Consider the following 21008-nt stretch of genomic DNA (forward strand, 5'->3'; position numbering starts at 1 on the left):
GCCCTCCAAGTTCATTCTCCTCCCTCCTTTCCTTGCCCTGTATGTTCTACCGACACTAAATTACTTGTTGAACCCCATTTCGATGTATTGTTTCTTATTGCCATTCCTTTATTCATGCTGCCTTCTCTGCTTGCTTGTAACCTGCCCTTTACCAAAATAATGAAAGACATAGTGTATTAGGAAAGAAATTAAACATTTCTGTTTTCTTTCTTAGAAAAATGAACTGAGTCATGTATCTTTATTTTCTTTCTTTTAAGGGATGTTGCTGGCTGGTTTTATGATTAGGAATGTTCCATTCATCAGTAAACATGTCCATGTCGATAGCACGTTGTCTTCAGTTTTAAGAAACATTGCCCTTACTCTTATTCTAATACGAGCTGGGCTTGGACTTGATCCACAGGTAGATTTACAATTATAAATTGAGTAAGGTTATTTCAAAATTTTGAGGATGGTGGGAAAGAAAAAGAGGCAAAAATTGTATTTACCTGTTCCAAGTGGAGTCTGTAAACAAACCTAAGATAAAGAAAAAAATGAGCGGCGAGGTGGCTCCTGCCTGTAATCTACAAAAATTAGCCAGGTGTGGTGGCGTGCACCTGTAACCCCAGCTACTTGGGAGGCTGAGGCAAGAGAATTGCTTGAACCTGGGTGACAGAGGTTGCAGTGAGCTGAGATAGTGCTACTGCACTCCAGCCTGGATGAAAGAGCGAGAGACTCCGTCTCCAAAAAAAAAAAAAAAAAAAAAAAAAGACTGTAGAAATAATGGCACTTGAAGTTCTATTTTTAGCCACCATTATCACTGATATGAAGAGAACTGAACTGACTGTGTTGTAAAGTCTTTATTAGAGATTGCCTTTAATCATTTGCACAGAGATAAATGTCTCTTATGTAACCACTATATTATTTGGGAAGCTCTTCTATGGAGCACTATGTACTTTTCAGTTAACAAAGGAGAAGAAAAATCTTACAGAAGTCTTTTTCTTTTTTTAGGGAAAGTAAGGATTTCAGTAATTTTTTTTCATGACATTTTCTCCACAGAATTATGTTCCTGATTATCTTTGCATTATTGTAAAATCTAATCTTTTAAAGTATTTCTTAAAATATTACAATCTAGGGATCATAAATCCCATCTTTAAGAAGATGAGTATTCATCAATATGATAGTTACTCAAATAAATGTGCCAAATGTGCTTTAATAAAAATATCTCAAGAGCATAAACAGTTATAGCCAATGAGATTATATTTTCCAGTAGAAAGTATGAACCAAGGAAAAAACTGTAAAGTTCTCCCTTTTAAAATTAATTACACAGTTTTTAAGTGATTTTTTTTGGCATGTTGGGATTCTATTTATAATTGTTAAGTTAATCAAACAGTTCATCTCTTAAAGTTAACTGATGGGAAAACACTAATAGATCACTATCATTATGCTATTTATTAAAGTTAAGGAAGGTACCAATAGCTATTTAATCACAGTAAAATTGATCTTTTAATAATTAAAATACAATAATATTTTATAAAAGATGAAATTGTTCATAATCCAATCTATGATGACATATAAAATGTAATTTTATATGTTCCAAGTCTAATGGGACCATCTGTTGAAATGAGATTTCGTTTAGTGAAAGCTTCTCATGAAAAAAACTTTATATTTTGATATTTGTTCACATAATTTTCTTGTTGGCCATTGTAAATGTATCTAAGTGTGACTGTTTTGTATTTCAGGCTTTGAAGCATTTGAAGGGGGTTTGTTTCAGATTGGCAGCAGGTCCATGCCTTATAGAGGCAAGTGCAGCTGCTGTTTTTTCCCACTTCATTATGAAATTTCCCTGGCAATGGGCGTTTCTATTAGGGTAATTTCTTTCTCATTTTTTAAATGAAAATATTCAATTAAGGATGCTTGGTTAAAATTGTTAAAATATTCAGAATGTTGTATGGAAAAGCTCTATTAAAATTCTTTTCACAGTGTTGAAAACCTTGGAAATCAGTTGATTAAAAGCAGAGCCATGTCCCAAATTGTATCAAATTTTTAACATTCATATCCTCTAAATGTATATCATCAAGAATATTCACATGATCAATTTATTCCTTTTCATCTGTATTATAACATATCTGTATGTTTTAATCTATCTAATGGCCTCTTCCTCATAACGATATGTAAATACAGTTGCACATTTCATATATGTGTATGTGTATATATATATTTGAGAAACATTTGATATAGACACAAGTGTATAAATATTAACTTTCTCATTTTAAAGAAAACAAGCAAACAAAAACTCTTGCCATATATCCAATGCCCCATCTATCTTTATCTACCATCCATTTGCCTTACGTTTGAATTCCTCAAAATAAATCTGTAATTGCTGTCTCTAGATCCTAACTCCTTTTCATTTTTCAATTCATTAACTTTTGTCTCTGCTTATCCATTCCAATGACACTCATAGTAAAGTTCATCCATTACATAGTTACTATGAAATCCAGTGAATTTTTAAATTAATGTTTATGATAAAATACCCAAATGCACTTTTAAAAATTAGAACTTTATAAATAAAAGAAATTACCTTTGACTATGCCTTCAAATCATAATACCCATACCTCTACCCAAAGTGACAGCTCTTAGGAGCTTTATCCTTCTTCAATTTTTATTTTAGGCTCAAGAGGTACATGAGCAGGTTTTTTATGTGGATAAATTGCATGTCACAGGGGTTTGGTGTGCAGATTGTTTTGTCACCCAGGTAATAATACCCAATAGGTAGTTTTTCTATCCTCACACTCCTTCCACTCTCCACCCTCAAATTCACCTAGTGACAATTGTTCACTTCTTTCTGTCCATGCGTACTCAGTGTTTAGCTCCCACTTATAAGTGAGAATATGGGATATTTGGTTTCCTGCTCTTGTGTTAATTCACTTAGGATAATGGCCTCACTCCATCCATGTTGCTGCAAAGGGCATGATCTCATTCTTTCTTATGGCTGTGTATTATTCTGTGGTGTATATGTGCCACATTTTATTTATCCAGTTCACCATTGATGGGCATTTAGGTTGATTCCATGTCTTGGTTTTTTTTTTGTTTTTTTTTTTTTTTCAATAGTGTTTAAGGAACAGGTGGTGTTTAGTTACATGGAAAAGATTTTTAGTGGTAATTTCTGAGAATCTGAGATTTTGGTGCAACCATCACCACAGCAGTGTACACTGCACCCAAGATGTAGTCTTTTATCCCTTACTCCCTCCTGCCTTTCCCCCGAAGTCCCCAAAGTTCATTCTATCATTATTATGCTTTTGCATCCTCATAGCGTAACTCCCACTTGTAAGTCAGAACATACAATGTTTGATTTTTCATTCCTGAATTACTTCGCTTAGAATAATGGTCTCCAATTCCTTCCAGGTTGCTGTGAATGCCATTATTTCACTCCTTTTTATGGCTGAGTAGTGTTTCATCCATGGTATATCTATCTATATATATACATATACCATGGATGAAATATTATATATATGTGTGTGTATATATATAATATTTTCTGTATCCATTCATTGATTGATGGGCATTTGGGCTAGTTCCAAATTTTGCAATTGCAAATTGTGCTGCAATAAACATGTGTGTGCAAGTGTTTTTTCATATGACTTCTTTTCTTCTGGATAGATACCCAGTAGAGGGATTGCTGGATCAAATGGTAGATCTACTTTTAATTATTTAAGGAATCTCCATACTCTTTTCCATGGTGGTTGTACTAGTTTACATTCCCCCCAGCAGTGTAAAAGTGTTCCCTTTTTACCACATCATGGCAACATCTATTTTTTTATTATTTTTTGATTATGGCTATTCTTGGAGGAATAAGATGGTATTGCGTTGTGGTTTTGATTTGTATTTTCCTGATAATTAGTGATGTTAAGTATTTTTTCATGTTTCTTGGCCATTTGTATATCTTCTTTTGGGAATTGTCTATTCATGTCCTTAGCCTACTTTTTGATAGGATAATTTGTTTTCTTCTTGCTGATTTGTTTGAGTTCTTTATAGATTCTGGATATTAGTGCTTTATTGAATGCATAGTTTATAAAGATTTTCTCCCACTCTATAGGTTGTCTTTTTACTCTGTATTTCTTTTGCTGTGCAGAAGCGTTTTAGTTTAATTAGGTCCCGTCTATTTATCTTTGTTTTTGTTGCCTTTGCTTTTGGGTTCTTGGTCATGAAGTCTTTGCCTAAGCCAGTGACTAGAAGGGTATTTCCAATGTTACCTTCTAGAATTTTTATGGTTTCAGGTCTTAGATTTGAGTCTTTGATCCATCGTGAGTTGATTTTTGCATAAGGTGAGAGATGAGGATCCAGTTTTATTCTTCTACATGTGGCTTGCCAATTATCCCAGCACCATTTGTTGAATAGGGTGTCCTTTCCCTACTTTGTCTTTGTTTCCTTTGTTAAAGATCAGTTAGCTTTATTTCTTGGTTCTCTATTCTCTTCCATTGGTCTATGTGCCTATTTTTATACCAGTATTATGCTGCGTTTGTGATTATAGCCTTAGAGTATAGTTTGAAGTCAAGTAATGTGATGCATCCACATTTGTTCTTTTTGCTTAGTCTTGCTTTGGATATGCAGGCTATTTTTGGGTTCCACATGAATTTTAGGATTACCTTTTTTAGTTTGGGAAAGAATGATGATGTAGATTGCTTTGGCAGTATAGTCATTTTCACAATATTGATTCTACCCATCCATGAGCATGTGATGTGTTTCTATTTGTTTGTGTCATCTATGATTTCTTTCTTCAGTGTTTGTAGTCTTCATTGTAGAGGTCTTCCACCTCCTTGGTTAGGTATATTCCTAAGTTTGTTTGTTTGGGTTTTTTTTCTTTGTTTTTGTTTTGTTTTGCAACTGTTGTAAAAGAGGTTGAGATCTTGATTTAATTCTCAGCTCAGTCACCATCAGTGTATACCAGTGCTACTGATCTGTGTACATTGATTTTGTATCCTGAAACTTTACTGAATTCATTTATCAATCTAGGAGCTTTTTGGATGAGTCTTCAGGCTTTTCTAGTTATGCAATTATATCATCATGAACAGCAGCAGTTTGACTTCCTCTTTACCAATTTGAATGCGCTTTATTTCTTTCTCTTGCCTGATTGCTCTGGCTAGGACTTCTGTGTTGAATAGAAGTGGTGAAAGTGGGCATGCTTGTCTTGTTCCAGTTCTTGGGGGGAATGCTTTCATCTTTTCCTCATTCAGTATAATGTTGGCTGTGGGTTTTTCATAGATGACTTTTATTACCTAAGGTATGTCCCTTCTATGCCAACTTTGCTGAGAGTTTTAACCATAAAGGAATGCTAAATTTTGTCAAATGCTTTTTCTGCATCTGTTTGGTGATTATGTAATTTTTGTGTGCTTTTTGTTTGCTTGTTTTTCTTTTTTTCTTTTTTCTTTTTTTTTTTTTTTTGATACATGGTCTTGCTCTGTTGCCCAGGCTGGAGTACAGTGGCCCAATCTCACCTCATTGCAACCTCTGCCTCCCAGGTTCAAGCAATTTTTATGTGCTTCAGCCTCCAAAAGACCTAGGAGTAGCTCCCCAAGCTCGCCAGCATCTGTTACTTTTTGACTTTTTAATAATAGCCATTCTGCCTCCTGTGAGATTGTATCTCATTGTAGTTTGTTTTGCATTTCTCTAATGATTAGTGATGTTGAATATTTTTTCATATGCTTCTTGGCCACGTGTTTGTCTCCTTTTGAGAAGTGTCTGGTCCTGTCCTTTGCCCAGTTAATGGGGCTGTTAGGTTTTTGCTTGTTGATTTTTCTAAGTTCTTTTTGGATTCTGGATGTTAGACTTTTGTTGAATGCATGGTTTGCAAATATTTTCTCCCATTCCACAGGTTGTTTGCTGATTATTTCTTTTGCTGTGCAGAAGCTCTTTAGTTTAATTAGGTCCCATTTGTCAATTTTTGTTTTTGTTGCAATTGCTTTTGGCGTCTTCATCATAAAATGTTTTCCAGAATTGAAATTTCCTAGGATATGTCCAGAATGGCCTGTGTCCAGAATGGTATTTCCTAGGATATCTTCCATGGTTTTTATAGTTTGGGTTTACATTTTAAGAATTTTTTTTTGAGATGGAGTCTCGCTCTGTTGCTTGAATGCAGTGGCCCAATCTCAGCCTACTGCAAACTCCACCTCCCGGGTTCAAATGATTCTCCTGCCTCAGCCTCTCAAGTAGTTGTGACTACAGGCATGCACCACCACACCTAGCTAATTTTTGTATTTTTAGTAGAGATGGGGTTTCACCATGTTGGCCAAGATGGTCTTGATCTCTTGACCTCATTATCCACCGCCTTGGCCTCCCAAAGTGCTTGGATTACAGGCATGAGCCACCACGCCCAGCCACATTTTAAGTCTTTATTCCATCTTAAGTTGATTTTTGTAAACTGTGAAATGTATGGAGTCCAGTTTCAATTTTCTGCATATGGCTAGCGAGTTATCCCAGAACAATTTCTGAATAGGGATTCCTTTCCCCATTGCTTGTTTTTGTCAAGTTTGTTGAAGAGCAGATGGCTACAGGTGTGCAGCTTTATTTCTGGGTTCTGTAACCTGTTTCATAGCTCTGTGTCTGTTTTTGTTCCAGTACCATGCTGTTTTGGTTACTGTAGCATTGTGGTACAGTTCAAAGTCAGGCAGTGTGACACTTTAGGCTTTGTTCTTTTTGCTTAGGCTATTTGGGCTCTTTTTTTGACTTCAAATGAATTTTAGAATGCTTTTTTAAATTCAGTGAAAAATGTCATTGGTAGTATGATAGGAGTAGCATTGACTCTATAAACAGCCTTGAGCAGTATGGCCATTTTAACAATATTGCTTCTTCCTATCTGTGATCATAGAATGTTTTCCTTTTGTTTGTGTTGTCTCTGATTTCTTTGAGCAATGGTTTGTAATTTTTCATTGTAGAGATCTTTCACCTCACTGTTAGGTGTATTCCAAGGTATTTTGTGTTTTTTTTGTGGCTATTGTGAATGGGATTGCATTTTTGATTTGGCTCTCAGCTTGGATGTTGTTGGTGTATAGAAATGCTACAGATTTTTGTACACTGATTTTTGTAATCTGAAACTTTGCTGAAGTCGTTTGTCAGATCTAGGAGCTTTTGAGAGGCTACTATAGGGTTTTCTTGGTATAAGTGTTACATCTATGAAAAGGCACAATTTGACTTCCACTTTTCCTACCTAAATGTCTGTGTTTCTTTCTCTTGCCTGATTGCTCTGGGTAAGACTTCCAGCACTACGTTGAATAGGAGTAGTGAGAGTGGGCATCTTTGTTTTGTTCCAGTTCTCAAAGGGAATATTCCGGCTTTTTCCCATTCAGTATGACGTTGGCTATGGGTTTGTCATAGATGGCTCTAATTATTTTGAGGTATGCTCCATCAGTAACTCATTTGTTTAGGGTTTGTATCATGAAGGGATGTTTTTATTTTTAGTTCTATTTATATGATGAATTACATGTATTGATTTGTATATGTTGAACTAAACTTGCATCCCAGGGATTAAGTTTACTTAACCATAGTGGACTAGCGTTTTGATGTGCTGCTGGATTCAGTTGCCTTATATTGGCCTGAAGTTTTCTTTTTTGTTGTGTCTCTGCCAGGTTTTCATATCTGAATGATGCAGGCTTCATAAAATGAGTTAGGGAGGGATCCTTCCTTCTCATATTTTTGGGATAATTTCAGTAGCATTGGTACCAGCTCTTCTTTACACTTCTGGTAGAATTTGTCTATGAATTTTTTTTTTTCTCAGAGACTTTTTATTACTCATTCAGTTTCAGAACTCATTATTGGTTTGTTCGGGGTTTCAATTTCTTTCTAGTTTAATCTTGAGAGGTTGTGTTTCCAGAAATTTACCCATTTTTTGTAGGTGTTCTACTTTGCATAAAGGCGTTCATAATAATGTCTGAAAGTTTTTTGTATTTCTGTGTGATTGGCAATAATGTCCACTTTTGTCATTTCTGATTGTGTTTTTTAGATCTTCTCTTTTTTTTTTTTTTCCTTTATTGGTCTAGTTAGTGACCTGTCAAACATTTATTTTTTCAAAGAACCAGCTTTTAGTTTTATTTATCTTTTGTATGGATTTTCATGACTCAATTTTATTCCATTCTGCTCTGGTTTGGTTATTTCTTTTCTTCTGCTAGCTTTGGGTTTGTTTCCTGTTGGTTTTCTATTTTCTCTAGGTGTGATGTTAGGTTGTTAATTTAAAATCTTTCTAACTTTTCAATGTGGACATTTAACACTATAAACTCTTCCCTTAACACTGCTTTGCCTGTGTCTTAGAGAGTCTAGTATGTTGTATCTTTGTTTTAACCAGCTTCAAAGAATTTCCTGGTTTCTGCCTTAATTTTATTGTTTCCCCAAAGGTTATTCAGGCACAGGTTGTTTAATTTCAATGTGATTGTATGGTTTTGAGAGTTCTTCTTAGTGTTGATTTCTATTTTTATTGCACTGTGCAGTCCAAGAGTGTGGTTGGTATGATTTCAGGGTTTTTTAAATTTGTTGAAAATAAATTTATGGCTGACAGTGTGGTCAGTTTTATAATATATGCCATGTACAGATGAGAGGAATATATATTTTGTGGTTGTTGGGTGGAGAGTTCTGTAGATGGCTATTAGATCCATTTAGCCAAGTGTTGACTTCAGGTCCTGAATATCTTTGTTCATTTTCTGTCTCATGATCTGTCTAGTACTGTCAGTAAGATGTTGAAGTCTCCCATTATTATTCTCTGGTTATCTAAGTCTCTTTATAGGTCTCTATGAACTCATTTTATGAATATGAATACTTCAATTTTGGGCATTTATATCAGACAGTTAAGTCTTCTTGTTGAATTGAACCATTTATCATTAGGTAGTGCCCTTCTTTGTCTTTTTTTATTGTTATTGGTTTAAAATCTATTTTCCATGAAATTAAAATAACAATGCCTACCCTTTTTTGTTTTGCATTTACTTGGTAGATTATTTCAATCCCTTTACTTTGAGCCAATGGATATTGTTGCAGATGAGATGGTCTCTTGACAGCAGAATACAGCTGGGCTTTGCTTCTTTATCCAACTTGCCACTCTGTGACTTTTAAGTGAGGCATTCAGGCTGTTTACATTCAAAGTTAATATTGATATTTATGGATTTGGTCCTGTCATTATGTTGTTAGCTGGTTATTACACAGACTTGATTGTGTAGTTGCTTTACAGTGTCGATGGTCTATGTACTTCAATGTATTTTTGTGGTGGCCATTAACAGTTTGCAATAGCTACATGAGTAAACTTGGAAGCAGATCTTCTCCCACCCCCACCTGCCTCATGAGAAATCTTAAGTCAAGGCATACAGCTAAGCCATACCCACATTCCTGACCCACAGAACTCATTAGGCAATAAATATTTGTTGTTTGAAGCTCCTATGCTTGAGAATGGTTTGTTAAGCAAAATGAGAAAAATAATACAACAGGTGATTACGATGTGCAGCAGAGTTCAGGAACCACTGAACTAGGCCGATATGTGGTCTTAGAGAAGACTAGTCTCTTCTTGAGTCCACAGGGAAATCTGTAGCATAAATTGCACCATAGAGGTTGTATAGTCAGAAGCAAATGGGCAAAATGATTATACCCTCACATCAGTCAGTCATTGGCAGATGCTGTCTGGAGGGAAGGTAAAGGGGTGAAAAACCTCCCTAGTATACCCAGGTAGGTGCTTGTCAGCAGGACAAGGGTTCTAGAAACCTGCAGATGTTAGCAGCCAACAAGCAGCAGCTGTTCAATGACCTCGTAAATGGGTCCTGGCAGGAGCACCAAGAGCATTTCTACACAGGATATACTTCAGCCTTTATAAAATAAATGTAGAAGAGATGAGGCAAAATTCTGATTAAGATATGCCAACAGAAGGTAATCTGAGTAGGAGTCTCTCCATTCCTCATGGGTGTCATCACCCACTCCAGAAATTTTCTCATTTACCTTTGTAACTTAGGTGGCCACACTCGTTTTTTTGGGCAGACATCTCTGTTCCTTCATTCCTTACTTACTCAAGAAGTGAGGAAATATGTGGAAGGAAGATTTGTCTGGCCATTCTTACAGTGGTACTCCAAATAATCAACAATTTGGTTTCCCCAGAGGTCTCTCTTGCTCCCAGAATCTGCCATTTCAGGGTTTGGAGTACTTTTAGAAGCACACATATGTTTTGAAGCAATCTTACTTATACACATTTTGGTTTATGATTTCCTTTTTTCAATCCTAAATTGTCTGTCTATTATCTTCCTGTGATATATTTAGTTTCCTATCCATTGAGGATTCACCTTTTGCTTTCTAGTTAGGTTATGAATTTTTCTATTACTTTTACATCTTAACTTCAAAGGATTTAGGAATAGAGGGAGAGGCTGCAACCTATGCTCAGCCCAACATTTTAAACCACATCTGTATAACATTTTAGCCAGCACAAAACAATGCGTGAAAAGTTTTATAACCATTAAATTGCATTCACTCAAATTTGAAATTCTTCTAAGCAATGTAAAGTTATTATAAACAACTTGTACTTATAAAACACTATTCAACATCCTTAAAGAAAAGAACTTTCAACCCAGAATTTCATATCCAGCCAAACTAAGCTTCACAAGCGAAGGAAAAATAAAATCTTTTGCAAACAAGCAAGTACTTAGAGATTTCACCACCACCAGGCCTGCTTTACAAGAGCTTCTGAAAGAAGCACTACACATATAAAGGAACAACCAGTATCGGCCTTTCCAAAAATACACCAAAAAGTAAAGAGCATCAACATAATGAAGAATTTACATCAACTAATGGGCAAAACAGCCAGCTAGCATCAAATGGCAGTATTAAACTCACATATATTATTATTAATCCTAAATTTAAATCGACTCCAGCCCCCAATCAAAAGATACAGACAGGCAAATTGGATAAAAAGCCAAAACCCATCGGTATGCTGCATCCAGACCCATCTCACATGCAACGATACACAAAGACTCAAAACAAAGGGTTGGAGGAAGATTTATCAACCAAACAGAGAGCAAAAATAAATAAATAAATAAAAAGCAGGAGTTGCAATTCTCGCCTCTGATAAAATAGACTTTAAAGCAACAAAGATCAAAAGAGGCAAAGAAGGACATTACATAATGGTAAAAGGATCAATGCAACAAGAAGAGCTAACGATCCTAAATATATACGCACCCAATACAGGAGCACCCAGATACATAAGACAAGTTCTTAATGACATAAAGAGACTTAGGCTCCCACACAGTAATAGTGGGAGACTGTAACATCACATTGTCAATATTAGACAGATCAACGAGACAGAAAATTAACAAGGATATCCAGGACTTGAACTCAGACCCAGAACAAGTAAACTTAATAAACATTTATAGAATTCTCCACTTCAAATACACAAAACATACATTCTTATCTGTACCACATCACACCTATTCCAAAAGTGACTACATAATTGGAAGTAAATCACTCATCTGTAATTGCATAGCATTTCATAGGTTTAAATGAAATATTGCTTGGCTGCTTGTTTGTTATTTTCTTCCCTTATTCCTTCTTGTCTCCATTGTTAAGCACAATTATTGGCATAAAAGAGGTTTTCAATACCCATTTTTAGACTGCATTCTAGCCTGGGCAATAAAGCAATACTCCCGTTCTCTCTCCCTCTTTCTCTTCCTTTTTCTTCCTCTCCTTCATTCTTTTTTTTCTTTCTTTCTCTCTTTCTTCCTTTCTCTCTTTCTTTCTTCCTTTTTTTCTTTTATCCTTTCAAAAATATATATATATATATGGTTGTTCGCTGAGTGCTAGAAGGTTAAACCTTTTAGAGAATGTACAATAACTTTTTAAATAAAAGAGTGATGATTACATTTAAAAAACACTATTTGATTTAAAAGATACTTTAAAATTAATTTTCAGTCTTTCTTTCAGTTTTGTTCTAGGTGCTGTCTCTCCTGCTGTTGTTGTCCCTTCCATGCTGCTGTTGCAAGAAAATGGATATGGTATTAAGAAAGGCATTCCAACCTTACTAATGGCTGCTAGCAGTATGGATGACATTCTGGCTATCACTGGATTCAATACATGCTTGAGCATAGTCTTTTCCACAGGTAAACAAGAAAATGTAACAACCACCAGATCATCCATGACCTTTTTTGTTAGTTCTTTATTTTATTTTATTTTTTTATTGCATTTTTGGTTTTGGGGTACATGTGAAAAAACATGCAAGATTGTTGCATAGGTGCATACATGGCAGTGTGATTTGCTGCCTTCCTCCCCTTCACCTATATGTGGCATTTCTTCCCATGCTGTCTCTCCCCAACTCCCCACCCCCCGCTGTCCCCCCCACTCTCCCCCAACAGACCCCAGTATATAGTGCTCCCCTCCCTGTGTCCGTGTGTTCCCATTGTTCAACACCCGTCTATGAGTGAGAACATGCGATGTTTGATTTTGTGTTCTTGTGTCAGTTTGCTGAGAATGGTGGTTTCCAGGTTCATCCATGTCCCTACAAAAGACGCAAACTCATCGTTTTTGATGGCTGCATAATATTCCATGGTGTATATGTGCCACATTTTCCCTGTCCAGTCTATCATCGATGGGCATTTGGATTGGTTCCAGGTCTTTGCTATTGTAAACTGTGCTGCAATGAACATTCGTGTGCATGTGTCCTTATAGTAGAACAATTTATAATCCTTTGGATATATACCCAGTAATGGGATTGCTGGGTCAATGCAATTTCTATTTCTAGGTCCTTGAGGAATCACCCCACTGTCTTCCACAATGGTTGAACTAATTTATACTCCCACCAACAGTGTAAAAGTGTTCCTATTTCTCCACATCCTCTCCAGCATCTGTTGTCTCCAGATTTTTTAATGATCGCCGTTCTAACTGGCGTGAGATGGTATCTCAATGTAGTTTTGATTTGCATTTCTGTAATGACCAGTGATGATGAGCATTTTTTCATATGCTTGTTGGCCTCACGTATGTCTTCTTTTGTAAAGTATCTGTTCATATCCTTCGCCCATTTTTGAATGGGCTTGTTTGTTTTTTTCTTGTAAATCTGTTTTAGTTCACTGTAAATTCTGGATATCAGCCCTTTGTCAGATGGGTCGGCTGCAAAAATTTTTTCCCATTCTGTTGGTTGCTGATTCACTCTATTGACTGTTTCTTTCACCATGCAGAAGCTGTGGAGTTTGATTAGGTCCCATTTGTCTATTTTGGCTTTTGTTGCCAATGCTTTTGGTGTTTTGCTCATGAAGTCCTTGCCTACGCCTATGTCCTGAATGGTTTTGCCTAGGTTTTCTTCTAGGGTTTTTATGGTGTTAGGTCTTATGTTTAAGTCTTTAATCCATCTGGAGTTAATTTTAGTGTAAGGTGTCAGGAAGGGGTCCAGTTTCTGCTTTCTGCCTATGGCTAGCAGAGTTTCTGGCTTTGCATCTTCATTTATTAACCAAGACTTTTCAATTTTACATCTTTTTAATCTCCATAGAAAACTCATGCTAGATCAAGGAAGATATTTCAGTGGCTTAAGATACCACTACTTAACATACATAATCTCATTTTAATAATGATGTTACAATTAATTTGATTAAACCATATTATTACTATTTATCTGCTTATGTTGCTTTGGAATTTTATCAGTTCTCATTAGAAAAAATTAAGCAACACTATTATTTGTACTACTAATACTTTAATAGGCATTTTTGAAATGTGCCTTTTTGGCCATCCTAATAAACAACTAGTTGCTCTATTAAGACAACATAAACATATAGAGCTGGGACAGCTACATGCCTTTTTGGTAGTGTTAGAACAAGATCCTGCACCAGTTCTAACTCCCAAGGTGATATCGGGTCTTAAATATCACTACAGAAATTGTGAAAGTAAACATTTCCACAGTTAGTAATGCTTTAATTATCTGCAATGTTTGAAATTGAGTTTCTTCTGTATTATTGAAGCACTAATTTTTTTTTTTTTTTTTTTTTTTTTGAGACAGAGTTTTGCTCTTGTTACCCAGGCTACAGTGCAATGGTGCAATTTCGGCTCACTGCAACCCCCACCTCCCAAGGGATTCTCCCTGCCTCAGCCTCCCAAGTAGCTGGGATTACAGGCATGTACCACCACACCTGGCTGATTTTGTATTTTTAGTAAAGACGAGGTTTCTTCATGTTGGTCAGGCTGGTCTCAAACTCCCAACCTCAGGTGATCCTCCCACCTCAGCCTCCCAAAGTGCTGGGATTATAGGCATGAGCCACCACACCTGGCCCAGAGAACAGCTTTCTTTCTTTCAAAAGAGAGGGGCACCCGAATGGGACTTCTCACACTAAAGTATTTTTAAGTTGAAAAGTAATATATATAGTTTCTCTTAAAATCAGAAAATATAAATAAACAAGGATAAGGGGGAAGGTTAAAAATAAAATCTGCAATAGTCACATCTAGGAAAAAAATTGTTTCCTTCTGAACCTTTTGATATAAATCCACCCAAATGCCCTACCCCTCCCCTCCCCTCCCTCCCCTACCCCCATCTCCTCCCCTCCCCTGCCCTCCCCTCCCCTCCTCTTCCCTTCTCCCCCTCCCTATCTGTCAAATATTCTTATAAAAATCAGTGAATGTTGACCATATGTTCTTATAACCTGAATTATTTTGTGCTTAACTGTATATCACAAATGTGTTTCTTTTCAGTAAATATATTTCTATATCATTTTTAATTGTTGTTTAGCTTAATGGAAGACTGTTCAATGTGCTGCATCATAATTACTTATCCTGTTCAAAATTCAAGTTGACTCCAATATTTACTATTAAAATAATACTTAGTCATGCTGCTACAAAAAATATTTTTAAAAATTAAAAAATTGGCAGGTACAGTGGCTCATGCCTATAATCCCAGCACTTCAGGTGGCCAAGAAAGGTAGATCACTAGAGGTCAGGACCAGTCTGGCCAACATGGCGAAACCCCATCTCTACTAAAATTACAAAAATTAGCCGGGATGGTGGTGGGCACCTGTAATCCTAGCTACTCAGGAGGCTGAGGCAGGAGAATCACTTGAATCTAGGAGGCAGAGGCTGTAGTGAGGTGGAGGCTGTAGTGAGCCAAGATCATGCTACTGCACTCCATCCTGGGCAACAGAGTGAGACTCCATCTCAAAAAAATATTTTTTAATTTAAAAAATAATACTTAGTTGAACATATAAAGAAATATTTGTGGGCCGGGTGCAGTGGCTTAAGCCTGTAATCCCAGCACTTTGGGAGGCCGAGGTGGGTGGATCACGAGGTCAAGAGATCGAGACCATCCTGGTCAACATGCTGAAACCCCGTCTCTACTAATACAAAAAATTAGCTGGACGTGGTGGCGCGTGCCTGTAATCCCAGCTACTCAGGAGGCTGAGGCAGGAGAATTGCCTGAACCCAGGAGGTGGAGGTTGCGGTGAGCCGAGATCGCGCCATTGCACTCCAGCCTGGGTAACAAGAGTGAAACTCCGTCTCAAAAAAAAAAAAAAAAAAAAAAAAAAAAAAAAAAAAAGAAATATTTGTACCTAATCTTCATATTTTTTTGTGGAAATTTTAAGGTTTTCTACGTAAAAGATCATACCATCTGCAAAGAGAGATAATTTTCTTTTTTTTTTTTCTTTCCAATTTGGATGACTTTTATTTCTTTTTCTTGCCTAATTACTCTGGGAAAGACAATCCAGTACCTTTTCTTTTTTGTAGAGATGAGGTCTCACTATTTGCCCAGGGTTGGTCTCAAACTCCTGTACTCAAGCAGTCCTCCACCTTGACCTCCCAAAGTGCTGGGATTACAGATGTGAGTCACCATACCCAGCCAGGAATTGGTGTTAATTCTTTAAATATTTGGTAGAATTTTGCAGTGAAGTCATCTGGTCCTGGGCTTTTCTTTGCTGGGAGGTTTTTGATTCCTGGTTCAGTTACTAGTTATAAGTCTATTCAGATTTTTTATTTTATGACTTAGTCTTGGTAACTTGCATGTTACTAGGAATTTGTTCATTTCTTCTAGGTTATCCAATTTGTCAGTATATAATCATTCATAGTAGACTCTTAGAATTCTTTTTATTTCTGTAACATTGAGTATTATTTTTTTCTTAGGTATCCTAGCTGATGATTTGTCAATTTTGTCGAACTTTGAAACTACTAGTTTCACTGGTTTTTTTCTATTCTCTATTTTACTTATTTCTGCTCTAGAGGTTTTTTGTTTTTGTTTTTGTTTGTTTGTTTGTTTGGTTTGGTTTTGAGATGGATTTTTGCTCTTGTTGTCAGGCTGGAGTGCAATGGCACGATCTCGGCTCACCGCAACCTCTGGCTCCCAGTTCATGTGATTCTCCTGCCTTCACATCTGGAGTAGCTGGGATTACAGACATGCGCCACCACACCAAGCTAATTTTGTATTTTTTAATAGAAACCCAGTTTCTCCATGTTGGTCACTCTGGTCTCGAACTTCTGACTTCAGGTGGTCTGCCCGCCTCGGCCTCCCAAAGTGCTGGGATTACAGGTGTGAGCCACCGTGCCCAGCCTTCTGCTCTAGACTTCATTATTTCCTTCCTTCTGCTAACATTGACTTGAGTTTGTTCTTCTTTTTCTAGTTCCTTGAGGTATAAAGTTAAGTTGCTGATTTTAGATCTTTCTTCTTTTTTAATGTCGGTAGTTAGATATATAAACTCTCCTCTTAATATTGATTTTGCTGCATTCCAGAAGCTTTGGAATGTTGTGTTTTCATTTTTATTTGTCTCAAGACATTTTCTAATTTTCCTTGTGACTTATTCTTTGATCATATATTAATCAGGGTTCTCCAGAGGGTCAGAACCAATAGGAAATATAGATATAGGTATAGACACATATACATGCATATAAAAGGGACTATATTTACATATATATGAAAGGTAATTTACTAAACAGAGTTGGCTCATATGATTACAAAGGCAAAGTCCCACAATAGGCCATCTACAAGATGGGAAATGAGAGAAACCTACCGCATGGCTCCCAAGGAAGCCAGTGACATAGCTCAGTCCAAATCTGAAAGTCTCAAAACCAAAGAAGCTGACAGTGCAGCCACTAGTATGAGGCCAAAGACCTGAGAGTTCCCAAAAGGCTGCTGATGCAAGTCCCAGGGTCCAAAGGCCAAAGAACCTAGAGTTTGATGTGCAAGGGCAAGAGGAGAAAAAAGCATACTGCTCCAGAAGACAGAGAGTTCATAAAAAAGAAATCCAAGCAAGCAGAATGTTCCTATTCTTCGCCTTTTTGTTCTAGCCACACTTGCAACCAATTTCATGATGCCCACCCACATTGAGGATGGGTCTTTCTTTCCTAATCCACTAACTCATGCATCATTCTCCTCTGGCAGCACCCTCACAGATATACCCAAACACAATGCTTCATCAGCCATCTAAGCATCCCTCAATCAAACTAACAATCAATATTAACCACACAGGCCAATCAGTTGTTTAAGAAAGTGTATTTTTGTAATTTCCACATATTTATTACTTTTCCTTTTTCCTTCTGCTATGAATTCCTTATTTCATTTCATTGTAGTCAGAAAAGATACTTAGTATAAGTTCAGTTTTCTTAAATTTTTAAAAACTTGTTTTGTGGACTAGCATGCCATCTGTCCTGGAAAAGGCTTGGTATGTACTTGAGAAGAAAGTGTATTTTGCTATTATTGGGTGAAGTGTTCTGTATATGTCAGATAGGTCCAATTGGTCTATAATGTTGTTCAAGTTCTCTGTTTTCCAGTTGATCTTCTGTATGGTTGTACTATCCATAATTGAAAGTGGAATATTGAAGTTTTCTGTTGTGATGTTGTTATCTATGTCACCCCTCAATTCTGTCTATTAGCTTCATATATTTGGATGTTGGACTGTTAGTTGCATATATATTTATAATTGCTATATCTTCTTGGTCAATTGGCCCTTTTATTATTATATAATGTCCTTGTCACTTGTGATACTATTTAATTTAAACTCAATTTTGTCTAAGTATGGCCATCCTTGTTCTCTTTTGGTTACCATCTGCACTGACTATCTCTTTCCATCCTTTCACTTTCAACCTTGTGTGTCTTTAAATCTAATGAGTCTCTTGCATGTAGTATATATTTGGATCTTTTTTTTTTTTATCCATTCAACCAATCTCTGTCTTTTGACTGGAGAATTAACCTATTGCATTTAAAGTAGTTACTGATAGGGAAGGGCTTGTTATTGTCATTTTGTTAATTGTTTTCTATATGTCTTGGAGCTATTTTGTTCCTCTTTTCCTCTCTTCCTGCCTCCCTTTATGTTTCATTGATTTCTTTTTTTGGACATGCTTTGATTCCTTTCCCATTTTTATTTGTGTATCTTCTATAGGTCTTTTATCTGTGGTTACTGTAGAATTACATGAAAACATAGTTATAACAATCTATTTTAAATTGACAACAACGTAACTTTAATCACATACAGAAACTCTACTTCTTTACATCTCCTCACTTTTTCTATGTCACACAATACATATTTTTATATTGTATATTCATTCACATAATTTGATAAAGTTATGCTTTTACCTTTTAAATTCTGTGCTTCAATTAAAAGTGATTTATAGACTGGGTGTGATGGCTCACACCTGTAGTCCCAGCACTTTGGAAGGCCAAGATGGGAGGATCGCTTGAGCCTAGGAGTTTGAGGCCAGCGAGACTTGTCTCTACTAAAAATTTTAAAATATTATTAGAGTGTGGTGGTGCATGTCTGTAGCAGCAGCCACTTGGGAGGCTGAAGTGGGAGGATTGCTTTAGGCCAGGACTGCAAGGCTGCAGTGAGCCATGATCAAACCACTGTACTCCAGCCTGGGCAACAGAGCCAGACCCTGTCTCAAAAGAAAAAAGGAAAAGGTAAAGAAAAAAGTGTTTTACTTATCACCATTAGAGTATTACAGGATTCTGTGTTCACTCATATATTTACCTTTACCAAAGAAGTTTATATTTTGTATTGCCATCCAATGCCCTTTCATTTCCAGTTGAAGGATTCACTTTAACATTTTTTGTAAGGTAGGTCTAGTGGTGATCAACTTCCTCAACTTTTACTTCTCTGGGGAAGTTTTTGTTTGTCCTTCATTTTTGAAGTACAGTTTTACTGGCTATACTGTTCTTGGTTGCCTTTTTTTTTCAGCCCTTTTAATATATCATCCCATTCTCTTCTGGCCTGTTAGAGTTTTTGTTGAGAATTCCACTGATAACCATATGACATCTCCCTTGTATGTGAACAGTTGCTTTTATTCTGTTCCTTTCAAGATTCTCTTTTTGTCTTTGACTTTTCACAGTTTGATTATAATGTGTCTCGTTGTAGGTCTTTTGCAAATTATCCAACTTGGAGTTCTTTGAGCTTCTTGGATTTGTATGTCCATTTCCTTCCTTAAATTGAGAAGTTATTGGTCATTATTTTTTTAACTGGCTCTCTGACCCTTTATTTTTCTCTTCTCCTTCTGGCACTTTCATAATGCATACATTGGTCTACTTGATGGCATTCTGTAAGTCTCTTAGGCTCTCTTCACTCTTCCTTCCTTTTCCCTTTTGCTCCTCTGACTCCATAATCTCAAATGACCAGTTTTCAGTTTCACTGATTCTTCCTTCTGCTTGATGTGATTGAAACTGCCTTTGCAAAAATCGTAACTGAAGAAATTATGACAATGAAAGAGATCAGACCTAATCAACTCCATCTTGCTTCTAACATTTAAACTGTCCTTGTTCATTCCTGGAGTAGGATAAACTAACTTTGGGAAGGAATTCAGTTCATGGTTTGACTCTGAAACCAAGTTGCTAATAGCTGTTTCCCAAAAAAATCCCCTTCTTGCCTGGGGACCAGTCTGCCTTTGCAGGATTAACAAATTACCTACAAGATTAGAAATTACAGTTTAGGGGTTATGCAGCCTCTGGCTCCAAGAGTCTGAACCTCCCCAAATTGCTCCTGGGGATAACATCACTATTGTAAAACCTAAGATCAGTGCTTGAGATATTTTGCAGACCCTGCACTGGATGAATCAGCTAACACCACCCAGACTGGTAATCTGGCTCAACCAGTTCTTTCATCCCAACCACAAACAGAAGACAGCAAGAAAACATCACTTCAACCACCTATGATTTCATCTCCAACCTACTGAATCAGCACTCCCCACTTCCCAAGCCCCTACCTGCCAAATTATCTTTAAAACTTCTGATCCCCAAATGCTTGGGAAGACTAAGTAATAATAAAACTCTAGTCTCATGCAGTCAGCTTTGCATGAGTTACTCTTTCACCATTGCGGTTCCTCTGTCTTGGTAAATCAGCTCTGTCTAGGCAGGGCGCAAGCAAGGTGAACCCATCAGACAGTTACATAGTCTGTTGGTGATTTCCTACAGTGAATTTTTCAATTCAATTATTCCTCAGCTCCAGAGTCCTTTTTTTTTTCTATTTAGTTTCTCTTTGTTAATATTTTCATTTTGTTCATGAATTATTTCCTGATTTCATTTAGTTGTCTATTTGTGTTGTCATTGGGCTTCTTTAAGAGAGTTAACTTGGATTCTTTGCGAGGTAATTCATTTATCCATTTCTTTAGGGTTGGTTTCTGGAGGTTTATTTTGCTCCTTTAATTTAGTCATTAGGTTTCTTTGTTTCTTTTTATGCCCTTGTTTTTTATTTTTTATTTATTTTTGCTGAGATTTAGACGTTCGAAAAAACTGCTAGTTCTTCCAGTTTTTATCAACTGGCTTCCTACAGAAGACCTTTACCTGAATCAGCCTGGCTATAAGTTCTAGCGGCCTCTCAAACCTCTTCTGGGAATGCATCTTCTTTGGGTTTATACATGCAATATCCCAAGTAGAGGTTTGCCAGTTTCTTTTTCTGAAGCTGTTGCTCCCTCTGGTATCTGTCTGTGGTACTGCAGGTTCCCTGGTGCTGCATTATCTCTGACCTCTCCTTTATTCTCAGTGGCTCCCACGCATCGAAAGTATGCAGCTTGGGTGTCAAGTTAGAGGAAGAGAGAGCTTCAGGCAACCTCACAAAAATGTTCTGTTCCAGTCTTCTTTT

At 36.7% G+C, this 21008-nt stretch overlaps 1 protein-coding gene across 2 annotated transcripts in view; it reads left to right on the forward strand.

Annotated features, from left to right (window-relative positions):
• Window positions 1-21008, forward strand: part of SLC9B1 (solute carrier family 9 member B1) — a 106632-nt gene that overhangs the window by 70747 nt on the left and 14877 nt on the right. For both annotated transcript variants that reach the window (XM_064384051.1, XM_064384052.1), the window contains 3 exons: window positions 258-400; window positions 1719-1846; window positions 11908-12083. In XM_064384051.1, coding sequence (XP_064240121.1) covers window positions 258-400; window positions 1719-1846; window positions 11908-12083 — 447 coding nt within the window. The remainder of the gene's footprint in view (window positions 1-257; window positions 401-1718; window positions 1847-11907; window positions 12084-21008) is intronic.

This window comes from Aotus nancymaae, unplaced genomic scaffold (assembly GCF_030222135.1).
Source record: "Aotus nancymaae isolate 86718 unplaced genomic scaffold, 86718_ANA_hifiasm-v0.15.2.pri h1tg000033l, whole genome shotgun sequence".
NCBI classification, from domain to species: domain Eukaryota; kingdom Metazoa; phylum Chordata; class Mammalia; order Primates; family Aotidae; genus Aotus; species Aotus nancymaae.